Below are 15,971 nucleotides of genomic sequence, written 5' to 3' on the forward strand. Positions count from 1 at the left end.
TGTAATGAACTGGAGTGTGCAGCCTGTTTGTGACTTTGTGCGTGGGAGCGCACGGGAGCAGGGGAAACTGTTTTGTCGTTGCTTTTGAATAAAATCATCCATGCAAAATCAGGAAAGCGCTTTTAAACGACAGAATTAAAAACAAATATGCAAACATAATATATCGAACTGTATTAAAACGACAACCTTCATTCGGATTCCAATTGCTTGCTATTCCTTTTTTTTCTGTTTTGGGGTTTTAAGTAATTAAAGACGTTTTTAAAGTAACGATTGAACTGTATCGTGTTTATGACGCATTCGATTTTAATTTGAGGACATCAGAGTGGTATAATGCACTAACAGGTCAGTGTTTATCAGTTTGCAACAGTGCACGAGTTGGTGCGTCAGATGCGTCTTAGAATATTTAGATTCTCAGGAAAAGAGATCCGTGTCTCGGTTACCAGATGCTGTGGGCAGAAAATCTGTGTGGAGGAAAACTCCAAGTTATTCCAGTACTTTCTGATTAGTGTAACGTGGTTTGTTCTCATGTGAAGTCATTATATTTACCATATAATATTTAGATGTTTTCCTGGTGTAATTACTTACTGCACGTTATTCGCAAGCATTGGTTTTGTCTCTGCCCTATAGGCTCAGGACAAGTGTCCAGCCTACGGTGGCTTTAGCGCTTTTCGTGTGGGCCACCTAACGCGCATCCCTGAGCAGGGCTAAAAAAAATAATAAATAAATCAAAACGTTTCCATTCATCCAAAAACATGTCAGAACACAGGCAATAGCTGCTTATGTGTTTTACGCACGTTCCAAGACTGACAAATTCCTAAATTTCAGAAGGAAATTTACTCGTGTAGCTGTTTTCAACTAAAGGCATCTTTAATGTTTGGCAATAATATAAAAAAATCACTGAGACCGCCTAAATGTAATGTGTTTACAATGTGAAAAACATTTATTTTCAGTTACAGCGTCTTTTGCATAAAGACACAATTCCATGCGTAGAAACTTAATAACACGGTTGTTAGAACTTTTAACGAACTAATTATCCAAGACAATATAATTTCGACATAAAAGTAGTACAGTAACTGTTGAAAGGAAACCCTGACGCACGATTTCCTTCTGACGCGGCACTCGACGTTAGAAAGGCGGTTATCAAAAACTTCCACTATTTAATTCAGTTATTTTCAAAACTCAACAGCTCACAAGTGCCTCCATATTTCAAAGGACAAACACATAGAACGAGTTAAAAACTGCACTGTTAAATAATTGGATTTTATGCCCCCGGCCCGCTCGCTCGCGCCTTTCTCTCCATGGTGCTCTAAAAACTCTCCAAACGCTTTAGAGGTCTTGTGAGCTTTTCTTCCTCGATCTCCGCTGCTCTTTATTCTTCTACAGTGTTCGCGGGATCAAATATACCCGAGCACGCCGAAGGTTTCCAGATTAAAACGTTCTCAGTGAATGAAAAAGAATCGGAGCAAACTGTTTTGGCGCATGAGAGAAGTTTGAATCTGTGAGAAAGAGCGCACACAATAAACCTGTTGTTAACCTTGCTGTGAAAATATGTTTGAAGAAAACAGCCAATTGTTGTATGAAATGTATTCAAGTATAAAATAATGCCCTTTGTTTGGGGGGAAAAACTTGAGCAATGTGAGGGTACAAAAGTCCCCTGTGGCATTTACTAGCGCCCTTTGTGCAGTTTGCGCTTTGGCGTCTCCACTTGGCGCATTACCCAGGCCCCTTTAAACGCGATTGTTTCTTTCTTTCTAATGACATTTACCGGATCAAAACATGCTGTTAATTCGATCAGAAAGCTTCACCCTTCATAACAATAGCAGTATAATTTCTCCCAAAGTTTGTTAAGTTGACCGAAATTAGGCAAATGAATAGAGGTCTCCAGGCTACCCATCTTGCAGGTGACGGGAATAATGCGCGTTCACACCAGCTGCATTCTTCTTTATTTCTCCCTTTCTTTCACAGCATTATTAAAATTTAGGCCAATGAAACTATTCATTCGACTGAATAGACATTTTCTTATAGGATAATGGGATACAAATTGAGCCTCTCCAAAGAGTCTCCAGTGGTGGGTAACCCTCGTGTGCCAGAGGCTGCTGGAGACGCTGGCCTTGACGCAGACGACGCTCGTGTGCCAGGGCTAATCACACACCTGCCGAGGAGTCCAACAAAATAAAGAATGTAAACAAAAAGCTTGCCGTCGCTCATAAAAGATGGACGTGTCACCAAGTCGTGTGAGAAACGCCGAGAACAAACGGGGGGACTCTGTCTCCAAAAGATCTCCCCTGAACTTGGCGGAACAGCCTATTAAAGGCTTACTTAATTACTCTAATGGCACTGGACAGGCCTTAAACTCGGACCGGGCTTGGATGAGAGTTAAGATCGCTTGCTGGGATTTGTAAACAGGCGATCGTGTGAGAAACGCGCCCTGGAAGAAAGAGCGTTTCTTTTCTCGCCGGCTTTGTTTTGCGCACAGTGCGCCCCGCCGGATCAGGCGATCCCAACGCTCACTTCTTATTTCCCGCCTGGTTTGTTACTATGCAAATAATATTCCACACGTAATCACGTGTCCTTTGAACAGCCACGTGGATTAACAAAGCAGGTTTGCCCCCCTGCCAGCCCATGGATTTAGATTTTAACTATTTCTTTAACTGATCCTAAACGCACACATTTAGCCAACGCGTATCTCTAATCCCATGGAATAATTTGCATCGTGAATGACGGGGTCCCCTGGACGATCCCTTTATAAGGACCAGCCTTCCCCTCACACCTCAGTCAGCCTCGTCTACGGCCAGAGACAGACCCTTCAGTTGAGCTCATTTACAGGAGGTTTTTAAGGAAGTCGATGGCATCAAAAATGAAGGACAGGAAGGTATGCGCTCCTTGTGCGCTCTGCATTTTAAGGATTAATCTGTTTTTTTCAACAGGACACTTTAACGACTTTGCATTCACTATGTGGAATTTTGTGCTTCAGTACTTTCGTATTGTTCACATGTAACACAATTTTACTACTGTTGGGATTCATTATTGGGATAGAAATCTACCGAGCACCTGCTTCTGGAGCGCGTTTCCGGCTTCTGGCGCACTTTAGACGTGAAAGTGTCTGACTGTTATTTACAAAGTATTCGGTGGTAATGCCGTTAGTACATTTACAAACGTTTACAATACTCTCAGTGTTAAACATTGTGTTAACTAGTCCAGGGGGAGTCTTAGAGTTAAATGTGGTAACGCTGCGCGCTGACGAGCGCCGCGCGCGCTCCAGAGCAACAGCACGCGCGGCGCGCAAACGTCTCAGAGAGTAACCGTAACTGTGTAGACGTCTATAATACGTTTCTGGCGTTTTGACGCTGAATTCGACGGGGCATTTTTAGACCTTTTAATTTATTTGAGTTAGAATTTTAGAGTCACATGCATTCGCGATAAAGTATGTACAAATGAACTTCACTCCAGCGATTCCATTTGCTCATGTTGCATTTCAACTCTTTCCTTTACAGAGAACTCCCATCTCTCACAAAGTGATTGAAAAACGAAGACGGGATCGCATAAATCGCTGCCTAAACGAACTAGGAAAAACGGTTCCAATGGCACTGGCCAAACAGGTATTTTTCTATATATAAATCACCGTTTCCGATACAATTTCACGTGTTCGGACAGCAGAGATTCCAATAATGCCCAATATTTGCAGCCACAAATGTGATACTAACGCATTTTAACGTTTTGTCAGAACTCTGGAAAACTGGAGAAAGCGGAAATCTTGGAAATGACAGTTCAGTATCTCCGAGCGCTCCACTCCGCTGAATTCCCCCGTGGGAGAGAAAAAGGTCAGTGCACCGTTCACACCGTTCTTTCACTGCAGAGTCACTGCGGTCAGCAAAAATAGAGCATCGTCTAAATAGAGGTTGTAAACAGATCTCAAATTGTTTAAAGTGTATTTCTGTTGTAAAACATTGGATGCAACTAGACTTTACGCACAGAACGCGGCGCATCCAACCAGTGCGTCATTGGAACCACGTTGTGATGGTCGCTGTGTCCTCATTTGCAGGTGAACTGCTTGCTGAGTTTGCCAACTACTTCCACTACGGATACCACGAATGTATGAAGAACCTGGTGCACTACCTGACCACAGAGGACAGAGCCGAAACCAAAGACATCAAGTACGCGCGGATCCTCGCCTTCCTGCAGTCCAAGTCGCGCGTGGTCACCGAGCCCGTGTTCGGCTCCCTCGGAACCGGGCCTGAGCCGTCCGACTACCTCAGCCAGCTGCACTCGTCCCCGGAACACCAAAGCCACAGTCCGTCCGAGTCCGTGTACCAGCAGAGTCCCCCGGGGCACTTTTGGCACAGTTCGACCCGGAGCACGGGCATCTCGTACCCAACGGTACCGCTCTCCACGCACGCACAGCAGCACGGTGGGTACTTGTCACCGGTGCAGGGACTCGATCATCACTATTTCAACTTTATTGGTCACACACATGCAAATACGTTTAGTTTGCACAGTGCTCAACACGCCATGTAAATATTGTTGCTATGTTTGTTGTTTTTATTTATGGGCTCGTGAATGGCTGGAATAGATTGTACATTTTGTGAATAAATATTTCTGACTAAAACGCATCTTCCTTTGTCGTCAGTTACTAATGATTAGTTTAATCATTGTGAAATTAAAGTGTTGGAAAACGCACTTAAGCTAAAATGTCAGTATTTATTTTTCTATTGTTAAGTAGAAATATACAAAAACACAATCCTGGCTTCTAACGCATGAAACAAAAGTTGCCTCGGAAATGAATTTTAAATGTGATAATTCGAGCTTTTATGAGAAATGTATTTCTCGGTGAGTCCAGGCTGTTTAGTGGCGCCATGCACAGCAGGCCCAGGGGGCAGACATGAGCCCGGCTCCCACCAGGACCCGGCCCACTTAAACAAACCTGCACTTAACAAAACCATTCACTCACTCTTCTCTCTGAATGCTGCAATTCAAACTTGTTGCTGATTTAAAAGCACTTCTAGACATAATGAAGACAAATGGTAAATACTTTTCTGTTTGTGAAGTATTTATGACTTCTATAATAAAGAAAAACAAACATAAGGTGACATATTTGCAAACAGTTGATCCAGTTGCAGAATTAAAAGTCAGACAAATTACACAAAAGTTTCCTCTCGACTTTCATCAAGTTTCAATAGGTATTTAGGAAAATCAGATTGACTACTTGTCGCTTAAAGAGGAATCTTAGCTGATGTTGGAGGCAAGATAAATATCTGTAAGTGAAATTAAAGTTTCTTGAATCAAACACAGATTTTGGCATTTGATTTGAAACATTTGAATGAGAAAAATCAACCACACCTTGAGCATTTTTAGTTTTTTTTTCTCACTCTACGCACACATTCATGGGGACCAGAGGCTCTTTGCATCCACCAGAATAAGGAACTACTTTCAGCACAGCAACACAACTCACTTATAAAGTAAAGTAACTCCTAGTTGCTTCTTTGTTTTTCAAGCCAGAGGCCCATTGTGGTGCAGCTGAAAGCGGGACAATCTCTGCATCCTTGAGCTTCATCCTTGAGTGATTGCGAAGAAAAATAATCAACACCATGAAATCAAAGTGGGAAGGGTGAGAAGGGTGTAAGAAAACACACATCCCTTGTGTTCTGTGAGGTGAAAAGCAGAGGTTCCTGCATTCACTGGCGATCCATGTCAGACCCCTGTACCTGGATAGAGAAGTAAAATAATATAATAATAACAAGGTGTGTTAAGTTGTCCATATATGCAGGTTTACATACACGAGGCAGACAGGACGGATGCTAGAATGGTTTCCGGTTGGATGAGTTGATGATGGGTGCATGGATAAGCCCGCATTAATCGGCTGGATGGTTGGGTAAACCCACATTAACCAGCCCCTGACCGAAAAGACAAGCAAATGAATGAAATGAAAGACAGTGGCCATGCAGATGGAAAAGTGACAATGCAACACCATGAAAGAGGAAAGCGCTGTGAAGAAATACTTGGGTCCCTATACAGCCTCAATATTGGATAAATCCTGACTCCAAACAGGAAGAAAGACTCGCGCAGCCAGATGAGAAAGGTTTAGCCGCAGCACATCACATGAATAATAATAAATTGAGCAGGGATAAAAAAGGTCCCACAACCATTTATTGTCATGTAAACTGAGCGGCGGTGGTAAAGCTTCAGCTGAAGAATGTTTATCTTTCACATTAATGTCACAGCCTGAACAACAACAATGAATTCTTTTGGAAAATTATTTATCGCTGCGCATCAGTGAAAAGCACTTTTCGCTCAGATCGTAGTGTGTTACTTTACTTTCATGTGCAGACAAAAGAAGTCGCCACCCAGTCTCATTCGCTCGGCCGCAGACAGTGGTGAGATAGCACCGTTAGGTTTAGTTTTTAATGTTTCATTTGGGTGAAGTAAATGTACTTATGATGCCTTAACACTTTCTATAAGTGAGAACAATGTAGTTTGACATTTGAATTTTCATCCAGTGTCTTTTATGCAAAGGAACAAGTTGTCAGGTACAATATATGGGTTTGTGTTACTTCTATGTTCTTTCAACACTTCATTTTCTAGCAGCTACAGTAACCTGTTGTTTGAAATGTCTGCTAAACAAAACAACTCATCAATTTATAATACTTGCTATATGTATGTATGATTAAATCATCCAGATGTGTGTACAATAGTTAAGTTTGTTCGTCAAACATCACAACATTTTATATTTTGTTGCATATTTTGCTGGAAAACGTTGACTTGTTGTGGAGTAAAACTAAGTAAAAAAAGACTTTGTTGCGGTGGTGCAACTTCACACTTAGTTTTCAAATTATAACAAAAAAGGACAACAACAGTTGCTTCAACTGAAGGTACAATATTTTATGTTGTAAAGTATTTTTTTACATTACAATAAAAGGATTATTGCAAATATGATAAATAAATGTGTTTGCACTTAATTTAAAGATTGATTAATTAACATTTAACTTAAGGAGTGCAATTTTTGCTGCTTTGAAACAAATGTAATAAGAATGTTTTGTCATTTTTTTCAAATAGGAATTCTTTTAAAATCAAATGAACATCATTTTTTACCTTTATGTCTCTAAAAGTCTTCTGATAAGACAATTTCATAAAGTCATAAATCAGCCACACTGGGATAGTGATGGAGGATCATGAGGAAAGGTTTCTATTTAATAAATATTTCATGTTCTTTTATTTCTTACTGCACATTTGATAAGAGAATCTTTATCAGCATCAGATTTGAAGTCTCAGTCTTAGCTTTTCTATACACACAAACAGGACAGGACAGAGGCGCTGGCTGCTCCATGTCATCAGTTCCTTAATATGTGACTTCCTATTTATCAGACAGATGAAAAAGTGGCATACGGATTTTCATCTAACTCTGTATATAAAACCAGGAGCCCATTTATTTAGAGATTTACAAGCCAAAAGGCTCAGAGCCACTTGGGGAGTCTAAGATGGACCAGTTAGTCCAGCTCCACCCAGTACGTGTGTGAAAGCTCCCAGTTCTGCTCTTTGCACCTGCACAAGCAGGGAAGTCAGGTTCAGACCGTTAGCCAAGCTAATGTGTGTGTGTGTGTGTGTGTGTGTGTGTGTGTGTGTGTGTGTGTGTGTGTGTGTGTGTGTGTGCTTGCGAGTGCGTGTGCATGAAACGACGGTTACAGTCGTGATTTGGGACCGAAGCCAAAGACGTACGCAAGCTGTGAGAAATCCAACAGTCAGCGGGTCTCGTCGGTAATCAAAGTGCTCCAGTGGCATCGGATCCGCCGGCTCACCTCAGGACGGTCGTCTGATCTACAGCATGAAAAGACAGAGAGCCTGGGGGGAGAGGGGGGTGGGGGGTGTGGGCAGACAGAAAGAAGAAGAGGAGAGAGGAACAGAATCACTAAGAGTGTTAAGAAAAGGGGGGACAGGGATGAAGATCATTCCCACAACAGATACCACTATCTCATAGGGTTTAAAGGGCCCCCTTTCTGTACACCCTCCCCCACTCCTCACCCCCCCCCCACCCCCGCCTCCGCTCACCAATAATGCCAAAACTTGGCAGCCAACCCAGAGCATGAGCAACAGTTTCCCATCGGTGAGAGGCAGCCGCCCTACTGCCTTGGCACCGGCGGTGTCTGGAGACTGACGGCCACTGTAAGCAGAGAGCAGACATGAATGGAGTCTGTGCGCAGAAAGAGAACAACACGTATCAATGGCTTCCGATTGTCTGGGAGCCGTTCTGGTGAAAGCACGTCAGTGAGCCGCCACAGACAACAATATGTCATCTGATGGTTGCTTTGTCACTGAATCCAGCACTGTTTGGTATTTTGATCATCATTTACTTTTCAATCAGGTAAATAAAAACCTAAACATGGTGTAATCCGGCAACATTTACTGTAGATTTCCACAGTCTCCTGGCAAAAAGCAAAAGCTTCACCTTTCTGCACTTGGCACAAGCCTCTGTGCGCTCACCAGCAATGCCATTAGATTATGCAAATCCATGGAGATGTCCCATTCAAGCCTACCTCCATTTAGAGCGGAGATATTTGAGCCAAAAATGAATAGAGTGATAAAAGAGGCAGTGTTTTAAAGCCCGGAGAGCAGCGAAGGGTCAAAGGCACCTCCGACACAAATGGAAACATAATGAACACTGTACCAAACATCCCACTGTGGGCCGTCATATCAGTCACGCCCCCACGTTTTGTGCTGTGTGTTCTGCTGTTGTCTGGTGTTTGTCAGGTCGCGTACGGAGCTGTCGACAACCTGAGGAGCCGCACGGGAACACAAAAACACACCGAGAACGACACACAAAAAGAAACAAACTCGGGCCGAACTCTTTGTTATTCATGGGAAAAGCAGAGCAAGCTTGTTAACTTGCACAATTAAGGCATCATTTGGCAGGAGAGCACGCGGGCCTTTGTTTTGGCGGGACAAAGGGTTGCGAACGTGTGTTTTAGATGGGCGCTGCGAGCGGCATGAGGGTGGGTCTGCTTATCTGGTGCCACAACAAGGGGCACTTTTGTCACCAGCACAGACAGTGTGACATCGGACAGTGCTCGCGATAAATCAGGTGATTTTGCATGGTAGGTGGACAAAGAGCGCCATACATTCCAGTTCCTGTGGGTCTTTATGAAGGGGGCATGTGTAAAAAAGGAGGCAGATATAAAAGCATGTGCGTAATTTCACAGGACGTCGCCGGCGGAGTGACATCGTTTATGTCTGAAGGCCTTTTTTTTGTTCAAGACTAATGGCGTTAAGTTTGACAACATCAATAAATTATTTATATTTAAAGGCATTTGTTAAAGAAGCGTAAGTAATTATATTTGCTCAGTTACATTTGGAGCCGTTAGCGGCAGAAGTGGGATTTCTCTCCTTTGGATTTTAGGTTTGTGACAGATTATGAATTTGCTCACATTTCATTCATGTCTAAACTTGGGAACGTGACACACAAGGAGGCGACAGTCTGGAAATTACAAATGCCTCAAGTATATTTACCGAATGATGTCAGCAACTTTATATTTATCTAAATAACTAATTAAACATGTTTTAGATGCCAGCTGCTGTGATTGTGTTGTTATTAGGTAAAATAAAAACAGCAGCAAGTTTAAAAACCAAAAAAACAATCATTTTATAGTTAATGTTCTTATGAACATTGCATGAACATGAACATGTTCTTTTTTTGTACCTGACTGAGGGATCTGCTTGGTTATTGACCGGACCATTGGAAGACACCTAGTGGATTCTATCACTGTGTCACATGTCCTGCTTTGTGATTTTTAGTTTTTGTTTATATCTTGACGAACAGTATTTAAATAAATCCTGCTCTTTGTCCTGACCTCTTGATCCCCAGCAGCTCTGGAGCGTCCATGTTTTTCAGTGGCGTCTGGTCCTTTCACCTCGGCGCTTGTGCCGCGTTGGCGCGTGAGGGTTTCTTTGCGGACTCGGACCCGGGGGCGGGTTTCCTCCTGCCAGATATCTGCCACACATAACGCTCCAGTGGCAAGTGCAGGATATGAAAGCTGACACTGTGAATCGGGGGGATGCAGCCTGCACCTCTGAAAGGCTGTGGGCCAGGCGGTCAGATGGCCACGGCCGAGGCACCTGACAAACCTGACGCCCCGGTCGACTCTTTGCGGACCCGAGAGAAAGGCCCAATAAAACCCCAGCGCTCCTAATGTGCTCCCCGTGCGCTTGGCTGGACTCCTGAGCGCTGAGCGCCACGTCCAGCCTTTTGTGCTGCGCGGCGATGGCCGCTGCCCTCTGTTGGGGCCAGCGAGGGGAGACCCCGGGGCCGCGCGGGTCACCCCCCCCAGGTCACCGTGTGAGAAACCAACCCGGAGGAAGGGAGAAAGCGGGAGCGATGACTGGCAGCCGGCAAGAGTCCGAGGCCTCATTCCGAATGACCGTGTGCGGTCAAACTGAATGAGACGCAGCAAATCAATTTTTTGTGCGAGCGCTGATAGTGTGACTGAGTGATTTTAACAGGGGGAGTATTGGAGGAGGGAGGCAGCTCGGGGGTAAACAGAGATGAAGCTCAACAGAAAAAGGCCATTCAACCACTGACTGAAGACAAAGATCGTTAAAAAGAAAGACTCTTATAGATGTAACCGCTTCCTTGGTGGTTACTGTGGTACTGGTACTACTGTGTTAAAGTTGGATCGTGCGCTGGTCATCGCGGCGGCGGCCGCAGCGGTCACACCCTCGCTGACCTCAGCGTGACCTTCACAGCAGGGCACCCGTGTCCAACATCACCAACACCAGCGCCACAACACAGCAGGCGAAGCGGTCGGCTCAAAGAGAGGGACCGGACGTTGACCCGGTGAGAAGAGCTGCGGGAAGCGTGATGGGCGGAAAAAGCTGCTTCTCCAGAAGAGACTTCACGTGCAGCAAAGCAAATGTTGCTGCTTGTAGCATTTATCCAACCACTGGGGGGAAGAAGAAGACTGACCAGTCCCAAGGTCATACATTCACTCATGGATCTATAGGCTGCTTTTATCTTTGATTCTCAACATCACTTAAATATAAGTTCTTCATTCATTCAAACGCCTGAACCATCACAACATTTGATAAATACACTTAATAAATAAATATTTAGCAAAAGCCAGGTAAATATGAAGTTATAACAAAGGAAAATTAATTCACTATTTAAAATTTAATTTTTAATCAGCCTTGATGCTGCTTGAAGTGTGATTACACACGCACACACACACACACACACACACACACACACACACACACACACACACACACACACACACACACACACACACACACACACACACACACACACAGAGCTTTTACGCCCATCAGGGTTTAAGGATGACTCTCAAGCTTCCAAACCTGGACTTGGATCCAGAGCATCTAATACACCCTCTGTCTGATAGTATCATGTTTTTAATGTTAAAGTCTGCTGCCACTGCTCTGCTCTTTTCACCCATTTATTTTTAAAGACATTTGGGCTGATTGATTTCAAAGACGATATAAAGAAAAAAAAGTAACTCAAAACACATACTTTTGTTTTTCCAACCTCCAAATGATGTGATGCTGAGCTCCCGCATTCACAGATAACTCTGTCTGGCGTCTGCTTTTCTCTCCCTATCATAAGACAGGGGAGGAGAGAAAAGGGCCTAACAAGATGCACATTTTACATTGGAAACTGTCATTGTTCCCCTCCTAATCTGGCCCACCATCTGAGAGCAGAGCTGCGCTGAAGCGGGGGTCTCCAGCGGGAGGACCACAGCCAACTCAGGGACATGGGAGGAGAAGGCAGAGAAAGGGGGGGGGGCGGTGGGTTGGTCTCTGGCTTTAAGGAGGGGATCAGTTGGGAAGTGTAGAATGGATGTTTCTCTTTCTCTATGGGGGGAACTTTGTATTTGACTGTTGTTTGTATCTGTCTTTCAGTGGCCTGATCCCCGTGGGCCTGGACAGAGAGATGCCTCTATATGTGTTTGTCTGCATGTGTGTATGTGAGGCAGGGATAGAGAGCGATGGTGGGATCTACCCCTCTTCTTTCCTACAGCTGCAGCTCAGCGGATTAGCCGTCATCCACAAGGCAACATTACACAAGTAGCCTTTGAACAAAAGTCATGGATACTATTAATGATATGTTAATCCGTAATGGAGCTACCTCCCAGTAGTGATTATACTGACATGGGAAGAATGTCCAAGAGTCCTGGACGCAACTACCCAAACAACACTGTGGCTATTGTTGGCAGGCCTGGTCTGGGGCCTGCACCTACATCGACTGGCATCAGCCAGCTAACAATCCCTTCCTGCTACACACACACACACACACACACACACACACACACACACAAACTGCCCCCTGCTTTCTTGACACCCTCCACCCCGATCACCCTATGAATAAAAATGAAAACCCAAAAATGGATGGCGACAAACACAAGGAGGGAGACGGGTGGGAGTGCAGGGGTGAAAAAAACAAAGTGTCCTGGCCCGGATCAGCCAGGGATTTCTCCCCATGTGGTTCCCACACACCGACTGGAGCTCCTCTCTGTCTCTGCCCTGTCCATCCTTTCTCCTCATATTCAGGGAAGACCACACAAACACTAAATGGTCTAATCTGGGACGGTGGCAGGGAGGATGAGAGTGGAGTCGGTCCCCTTTTCTTTCCTGGGATCCTTTGCCTGGGTAAACGTTCCCAGTTGGACAGGGCGGGTCGCAGCAGGGGAGGGTAACTCGAAAAACGTGGCTCCATTCACAGGCAATTCCACCTTCAGTCCCGACACTAATCCACTGACTGAGTCCAGTTACTGAGGTGCAGGTAAGAAAGTGCAGCAGTATAGTTTACCCGACACTGTGTCCAGCATAGTAGAAGTACACGTGATACTTAACCTAGCATCAAGTAGAACTACATGTACTGCTTCATAGGGTCTACTTAAGTAAAAAAAGCAACATCTATCCATTTGAGGGTGGTTAAATTAATTAATATACAAATTTAAACCAAAAAAACAAACAACACGTGCAGAAAAAATAAGGGTCCGAGCTCTGTGTTACAGCAGCTGTAGAGGTGGTGCTGATTTAACCACGCGCTGACTGAGATAAAGCCATCATCTATTGGCTGACTGATCTGTAATCAGTAATTAAAGCTGTCAAAGAAGTGGAGCAAACTCACCATTAGAGCGTTTTCCTCAGGGAAACTATATAGGATGTACTTGAAAGTTGAACTATATTTAAATTTTACATAAAACCTAACCTTCAGTCCCAGAATGAACCCAGTTTGACTTAAAGAGTCTGACAGTTTCGCTCTAAAGACATTTTTTTTCACATCTGTTAAACCGGATGTGAATTAACAAATGTTTGGGTTCATTGAAAGTTGGACATTCATATTTTTGTTTCATAAAATGAATGTCTTATAACTTGTTAATACTTTATATAGATGTTTAATCCACATCATAGTTTAACAATAAGCTTTTTATCACTTTGTGCACAAACAATGCAGTCAAATATTTGGAACGTCAGACCACAAGCTGAAGCTGACGCTTTCTGTGGCAGCTCGTTTAAGGCCACTTGTTAATTCATGCAGATTCGCAAACAATATTTTAAATGCCACTTCTTCACCGTCAGACTGCCTCTGGATCCGTCCTCTTTGTAACGGCGCTGTCCTTGTGACTGATATGTCAAAGTTGAGGACACAGCGGAAAGAGGAGAATGAAAATACCACACAGGCACTGACACAGGGATCAATCCGATTGGAATGATTTAGCATTTCTGCGCTTTGAATAAAAATGAGTGCGCTAGACGGTGGAGCAGTTTGATTAGTGCGTTTCCCTAAGTCCCTCGGAGCCTTCACGGCCTTTTCTCTCTTCCTTCACTGCAAGAAGAAAAGTCCTTTTTCTCCCCTTTCAGGAGTCCCTTGGTACCGCGGCTTTCTCCTCAATGTTGGTATTACAAAATCCTCATTGAAAACAACCCTTGTCACCTGTCAACTAAGCCAGGCTGGTTAGCTAGGTCTTTATCCTCAGCACAACACTCGCATGTACACAGAGGCTGACTCCCAGCCCCCACCCGCATTTATGCACATCTCCCCCTACATTCATACAGATACATAGGCAAAGACACGACTGCAAATCCCAAACGCACACACACACACACACACACACACACACACACACACACACACACACACACACACACACACACACACACACACACACACACACACACACACACACACACGCCCACCCACTCACCCATGCTCACACACTGAAACCACATGTCTGAGAGCTGTTACTATAGCAGTTTAAAATTCATTACCTTGTTGGCTTTAACAAACGTCCAGCGCTGGGATGGGGATCGCTGGCTGCTGAGGCCCAGTGCGGAACAAGCCTGCTGCATTGTGGGTCAAATCCAGTTAAACAGAAACTTAGCAGGTAAAAGTCAAGACTTGTTTCGGATACGGAGATTTTAGCATAAAGACCATTTTTATTGTTCATAGGTTTGCGTTAATAGGACCTAGTGAGTCATGGTTAAACACTACATCAGCCAAATGATAACGTTTAACCTGCTGGCAACATAATTTTGAACTAATAAAGATACATAAGATATGATATAAAATAATCTGGTTACCACGCATGAACGCATGTCTGCCTTTACGGGGATTCACATTTCCGACAGAGACCACTAAAAGCCTGCGCAGCAGCTGTACAAACCCGAGGTTAAGTCCTGGGCCACGGTCTCAGGATGCGGGAGGAAGGATGAGGCAAGGACGGTGGAGCTGGAGGGGGGGGCGGGGTGTTTAACGACGGCCACAGAGAGGCACGCGGGTCAAAGCAGAAGGCGCTCATCCGGCCCAGTCACTTAGCCGCGGCCCAGAGTGGCCCGAGCAGCCGTCGCCCGTTGACCCGCTGACAGGGGCCGAGCAGCATCGGCCCACACACAGGGGTCACGGGGTCGCGGGGTCACGCAGGCCTCTCTCCGGCCAGCGCATCAAGACGGACGCGCAGGCAGAGGCTGATCCCCCAATCAAAGGGTCAGCGATGCGGCCGCACAGCCACGCACAACAGGACAGATTGATTTATCAAAGCTTATTACAGCTTTTTTAGACAATCTTAAAGAATAAAGACATGAGCATCGGTCCAACAGCCTTTTAACTTTGGGTTTTCGGATGTGTTTTTCTGAGCCATCCTGCCTGAATGAGCTCCACGGAATCATGAACATAAATACACTGTTTAATAAAACAACATAAAGCAGAGGAAAAAAGCATGATGTAGATGTATTAGAAGCAGCTAATCCCCCCTCAGTTCATCCTAAAGAACTGAGTGATTATTTATTTATTAATTAGGCTGAAACCATGGACCAGCTCATCTACAAGAATAAAGTCATTCTATCTGGTCTAATTTAAGAGACGCTCTATTGATTTATTAGTATAAAATGTATTGTAACTTACATTATTGTAATTGCGTGAAGTCTCCCATGTTTGAACTTGTTTGAAAGTTTGTGAATAAAACATTTTCTCCCCAGGAAAATGATAATAATGACGATAAACATAATGGCCACAGTAAAACCAATACATTTACATACATGCCGGCACATTAAGACCAAAGAGCCACTACAGGTTCAGCTGGTGCCAAAGCCGTCCTCATTACAAGCTCTAATTCCAGATGAGATTATTTCAAATGACGCCACTAATTTGGGACTAAGGGCTTTGAGAGGGTTCAGAACCTGCCTCAAACGGCCGGAGGTTTGAAGAGGTTGTTGTCTCTCGACGCAGCGCGGAGAACGGATGAATGCGGTTCACACACTGCTGTGTGAGGAACCATCATCTTGAGGGTGCTCCAAGTGTATTACGCCTCTGAATTGATTAGTTTGTCTTGAGCAGACACAGGTTCAAGTGGAATTCTTTTATTATGAGCGAGAGCCGAGTGCCGCCGTTTGAGAACTGGACACTTTGGTGCAAAGAAAACAAACGCAGCAGCAGGTAGAAGAGGCTGAAACGTCATAGGGAAGAAATG

General features: G+C 44.4%; 1 protein-coding gene across 2 annotated transcripts; it reads left to right on the forward strand.

The window, feature by feature from the left end:
* The first annotated feature begins 2,464 nt into the window (after positions 1-2,464).
* On the forward strand, positions 2,465-5,124 carry helt (helt bHLH transcription factor). 2 transcript variants are annotated; one of them, XM_029152642.3, is made up of 4 exons: positions 2,465-2,872; positions 3,495-3,599; positions 3,725-3,821; positions 4,043-5,124. In XM_029152642.3, exons 1-4 carry the CDS (start codon positions 2,846-2,848, stop codon positions 4,513-4,515), a joined length of 702 nt encoding a protein of 233 aa, XP_029008475.1. In that variant the 5' UTR covers positions 2,465-2,845; the 3' UTR covers positions 4,516-5,124. The 2 variants fall into 2 exon arrangements, with proteins under 2 accessions (XP_029008475.1, XP_040927263.1); XM_041071329.2 differs by lacking the exon at positions 2,465-2,872 and having other exon boundaries at positions 2,931-3,599.
* Positions 5,125-15,971: the final 10,847 nt, after the last annotated feature.

The sequence above is a fragment of the Betta splendens genome, chromosome 1 (genome assembly GCF_900634795.4).
Source record: "Betta splendens chromosome 1, fBetSpl5.4, whole genome shotgun sequence".
Lineage (NCBI taxonomy): Eukaryota > Metazoa > Chordata > Actinopteri > Anabantiformes > Osphronemidae > Betta > Betta splendens.